At 42.4% G+C, this 5053-nt stretch overlaps 1 protein-coding gene across 2 annotated transcripts in view; it reads right to left on the bottom strand.

Annotated features, from left to right (window-relative positions):
- Abcb1 (ATP binding cassette subfamily B member 1) overlaps positions 1 to 5053 on the bottom strand; it is a 151181-nt gene that overhangs the window by 8859 nt on the left and 137269 nt on the right. For both annotated transcript variants that reach the window (XM_029534937.1, XM_021190179.2), the window contains 2 exons: positions 4217 to 4317; positions 2856 to 2996 (listed from right to left, as the gene is read on the bottom strand). In XM_029534937.1, the coding sequence (XP_029390797.1) occupies positions 2856 to 2996; positions 4217 to 4317 (242 nt within the window). The remainder of the gene's footprint in view (positions 1 to 2855; positions 2997 to 4216; positions 4318 to 5053) is intronic.

Below are 5053 nucleotides of genomic sequence, written 5' to 3'. Positions count from 1 at the left end.
CTCTCTCTCTCTCTCTGTGTGTGTGTGTGTGTGTGTGTGTGTGTGTGTGTGTGTGTGTCTGTGTCTGTGTGTATATGTGCTTCTTTACTTTTAATATTTCAGGTTTGGTAGGAGTTTGTATATCACCCATCTCTTAGCTGCCCTGTCAGAAAGCTTTTAAAAGGAGGTGTTTTATTCCTTGCTGAATGTAAGACCTTTTTTCCAAAGCATGGCCTTCTGGAGACCTCCGAACATGAATCTGTCTAGGCACACATTTGGAGGTCAGACATTCAGAAACCTGCTGAATACGGCACTTAGGATGCCTAAACTTAAGATGCTTAAGATGACAGAGTTTCTCAGATCCTAGCACTGGCTCTATCAAGATCTTCAAGAAGATATGGACACAACAAGAAAGGACTCCACCTAGATCATGGTATGATAACTACTAAGAAATACTGCTCCGCTGCCTTGCCCGCTCCTGTGGCCCTGGCTGAACTGTGGACTAACAGGATACCTGACATGCCTCACATTGTTTAAGACAAAGCAAGGTCAGTCTCCCAAGTTCCTCCTCCACAGGAAGTCCTCTCAGATTTGCTGGACATAGCAGCCAAAGACTAATCCTGCCCTGGGACTTATGTCCTTAACTAAGCCATCCACAGCAAAGGAACCTAGTAGAGTAGCTATCTAGGTCATGGGCAAGTCTGTCATTTTAATTAATATGTAGGCCATTTAGATTATAATATATCCTTCTCAGATCTCCGAGGAGCTTGAAGACTGTCTTAGTCAAGGTTTCTGTTCCTGCACAAACATCATGACCAAGAAGCAGTTGGGGTGGAAAGGGTTTATTCAGCTTACACTTCCATACTGCTGGTCATCACCAAGGAAGTCAGGACTGGAACTCAAGCAGGTCAGGAAGCAGGAGCTGATGCACAGGCCATGGAGAGATGTTACTTAATGGCTTGCTTCCTTATAGAATCCAAGACTACCAGCCCAGAGATGGTCCCCCCCCCACAAGGGGCCCTCCCCCTTGATCACTAATTGAGAAAATGCCTTACATCTGGATCTCATGGAGGTACTTCCCCAACTGAAGCTCCTTTCTCTGTGATAACTCCAGCTTGTGTCAAGTTGACACAAAACTAGCCAGTACAAAGTCTAAACTACTGAAAGAAGTAATTTTGTCTTAAGGAACCCATTTCACAATGACTACTCTGGGTGATCAACCACCTGTATCTCATGGTAAATGATTAATTAGGAAAAGGTAAAATTTATACAGGGCTGAAGGTATGAGAAAGCATTTGAGGATCTAGAAAGGAGTTTGAGGTTGGTAACTGCAAGTTATGAAAGTTAGATAACGTGGAAAAAAACCTTGGCTGGTGATAGGAACATGATTTAAGGTATATAGGAGAAATTTTTTTAATGCTTCAGATGGAAGGTGTTCGAGGTTAGTAAATGCAAGTACCAAAGGAGTTATCTTTTTGTAAACTTAATAAGGCTCGTGTACGCTTCAGGGAATCCACTCAAATCCGGGTCAAAGGAACTACAGATAAGTGCTGTCAATCAACAGCCACTTTCCCTCCCCACTTCTGTTCCTGAGGGTGGGATCTATTCCCCTTTCCTTGGTCCTGGGATGCTCCCATTCTCCAACTACCAAAACTACGGGCCTAAAAGTTTCAAATGCACACATTGGAAAAAAAACGTTTTGCTCCCCAAATTCCTTAACTTTATCTTCTACCCCTAACATATATATCTTTTCCAGAATCCTGACAAGTCTGGATGTTTCCTCAGAACCTGCATCCAGGACAGCATCAAAGCATGTACCCACAGGTGCTTCAGCCCAGCCTCACAGACTGCTTCAACTGTGCCTGCATACTCCTACCCCAAGATGGTCCCACAGCCTGGACAGCAATGAAACAAACAGTTCTTCCCAGATTGGGCCAACATTCCAGCTTTATGCCCACACCCCAAAAGCCATACCTTGGTGCCAGCACATAGTAGTTATAGACAATTATGTCAACCTTTATTCATTTGTTATCAACAAAAGGCTGGGGTGTTTGATTTTGGACTCTGGGGACAAGGAGCTGAGGTATGTATTTTAATACCAAAGCAGACCTGGGCTCCTGGTTCTCCCATTATACCTCAGTTCCTACCTAGCATACCTCTACTCCAACCCTATCCCTTAACTTTCCAGCCCACTGTCTGGGCTGTCCTTCTCCCAGAGGTTCTCTGCTTTACAACCCAGACATCTTGCTTGCATTCTCTCTGTGTCTCTTTCTGGGTGTCTCTGTCTTTCTCTGTCTCTCTGTTTCTCACTTTCTGTCTCTCTGTCTCTGCCTCTCTCTGTTTCTGTCTCTGTCTCTGTCTCTGTCTCTGTCTCTCTCTCTCTCTCTCTCTCTCTCTCTCACACACACACACACACACACACACACACNTCTCTCTCTCTCTCTCTCTCTCTCTCTCACACACACACACACACACACACACACACATCTTCTCTCTTCCCCTTTTACTTTTCTGTACTTACAAATGTTTTCTCTCTTTTTCTTTCTCCTCCCCTGTCTCCCTTCCTATGGCAACTTCCCTGGCCTCCTTGATTGGGGTCAATGAACTTGCCCACCAGAGAACAGCTTCCCAATAAACCTACTATTGTGTATATTTCAATCTGGCTTTAATTGGCTCATTTTTACCAGTAGAGAAATAACTTATCAGGTAGAAAAGTTTCTGATGAAATGTGGAATATTATTGGGACCATATGGACACTCAGAGGCAAAACTGACACTTTCTTAACTATTAAATGCTCTATATGACACTTCACCACACAAATTCTCATCCTCAATTTACTATCAGGGTTAAATTAGACATGTGAACATAATACTTACAACAGAACATTTTCAAAAGTCATGAGTTGTTGTGCCACCAAGTAGGCACCGAACCGGAAACAAGCAGCATAGGAAAAATACATCATGGCCTGAGTGAAGGAGAACGTGATCCCAAACACATGTGCTTTCTTCATCGCATTTCTGGAAAGAAGACAATCGAAATTCACTCCATTGCTCAGTCATTCAATCAGCTTATTGTGGGTTGGCAGTGAGGTACGAAGGCATGACAGATACTGTGGACTCCATTTCTAAAGAATTCAGCTGGATCCCCTTTGGTTTAGCTGTGTGAATCTGGGAAACTTGTCTCTGAGACTCAGTATTGTCTTCATCTTCAATGTAGGATTACATCTCAGTGGATTGATGGAAGACAACTGGCCTGGAACCCTGAGGAGAGCCTGTTTTACATTAGCAATGGGTGCCCCACACTGTGGGACACACAACACTGGTGTCCTGTAGAGGAGGACACTTCCCAACATATCTACCCAGCACACTCAAACTGTGTGTGACAGGGGAGCAGGCATGTCCTTGCTGTGAGGATCTAGGGGAGCTGCTTATCATCAGTGCAGTGGAGAGACTTCCTGAGGAATGTGCTGTGGAAAGAAAGAAGCACTTGCCTGTCTGGAGCCAGGGAAGGTTCTACAAAGGATTAGCATTCCAGGAATTTCTGAACCACAAGGGTCTTGGGTGTGGAGGGGTAGGCAGAGACAGGGTGGGGACAGGGACAGACTTTTGACCTTCCTACTCCTGTTTTAACACAGCACCTTTGTTCATTCACATCTTTGCCACTTAGAAACTTTTCCCAGAAAAGGGGGGCCTGCCATGACTGTGACAACAGTTCTTGGAGACACTTCAACAAGGTCCAGTTCTTCCCTTGACCTAGTGGAGAAACTGGGACTCAAGTTTGGCCTTGTTCATGTCCTGGTCACCCTTTAGAGCCCTCATGGATACTGCTGGGGTGAAGGGAGAAGAAAAGGTCTACCCAGGGAAGAAAGGAACTGAAAATATCCTCAGGAGACCCTTCTGTATCACACAATGCCTCTAATTTCATGTTCCATAGAGAACAGTCACACACACACACCCCAATACAGCAAATAGCAGGATAATGATCCCAATTGTATACCAGACATATTAACAGTTGTCCTCTCTGCTCCCCCTCCCCACATGTCACCAGCCTTCACAGGTTTATGTCACAGATGCTTCTGACTAAACTCAGGTCTCTTCATCTTTCTCTTGATAATCTCTGGTGTTCCTTCTAGTACTTTCTTCTTATGCACTCTGCCTTTGGCAAAAGCAATCCAGAAAACTGAAGTCCTGCTTGGAAATCTCCTCAGAGCCCTGGCCCATTCTTTAAGGCATCTTACCTGTATGGTACCTGCAAGCTCTGGGAATACATGGTTTCAAACTTCTGCTCCCGAGTCAAAGAGACAACAGTGCGGAAGTTTTCAATTGCTTCCGTAGCAATCTGTAAAAGACAGTCCATTGTCAGGAAAAAAAGTCAACAACAGGAACTAGCTTGAATTCTACGATTAGTAGCATTAACCTATTATAACTTATTGCTCATGTATCCTTTAGCCTTATTGATAGCTATCTTCTGTATGAAGAAGAGTGATGAGTTATGAAACTGAATTTTAATTTAATTAATTTTGTCTTGCACTCTAGACAGAAAGAGAAGCTGGGACACAAAGCCATGATGAACTTCTCTAAAGCCACCATATGGTGATATTTCAGTAACTTTCAGTATACCTATCCCTTATTCTCTGTGTAATTGTCATTCATGATGACTCAAGAAAGATGCTCAAAGAGTAATAAAGATGATCAATAATTACATACAAGTGTACTTTACAAAGTAGTTTATATATTTTTCTAAACATACACATTTTAAAACAGACTGAATTATATATTTTGCCTAACCAATTTCAACAGTATTTTTCAAACTCATTTAGGATATATTAATAAGGAGTTTTTAATGGCTACTTAACATTGTGGCCAGGTAGGTATTACTAACAAAGGCTTCAATTCTTTTACTACAAATAACATTGTAGTAAATATAGCTTTATACATAAACATTTACTTATAGTGAATGATTTTCTTAGAAAACATTCTTAATATTGAGACTAAGAGGTCAAGGGGAATAAATTGCCTCTTAGTGAATACATTGTCTTTTGTTTTGTTTTGTTTAGTTTTGTTTTTGTTTTTGT

This window comes from Mus pahari, chromosome 2 (genome assembly GCF_900095145.1).
Source record: "Mus pahari chromosome 2, PAHARI_EIJ_v1.1, whole genome shotgun sequence".
Lineage (NCBI taxonomy): Eukaryota > Metazoa > Chordata > Mammalia > Rodentia > Muridae > Mus > Mus pahari.
The sequence above is the reverse complement of the archived record's forward strand: the minus strand, read 5'-3'. Positions and strand labels throughout refer to the sequence as shown.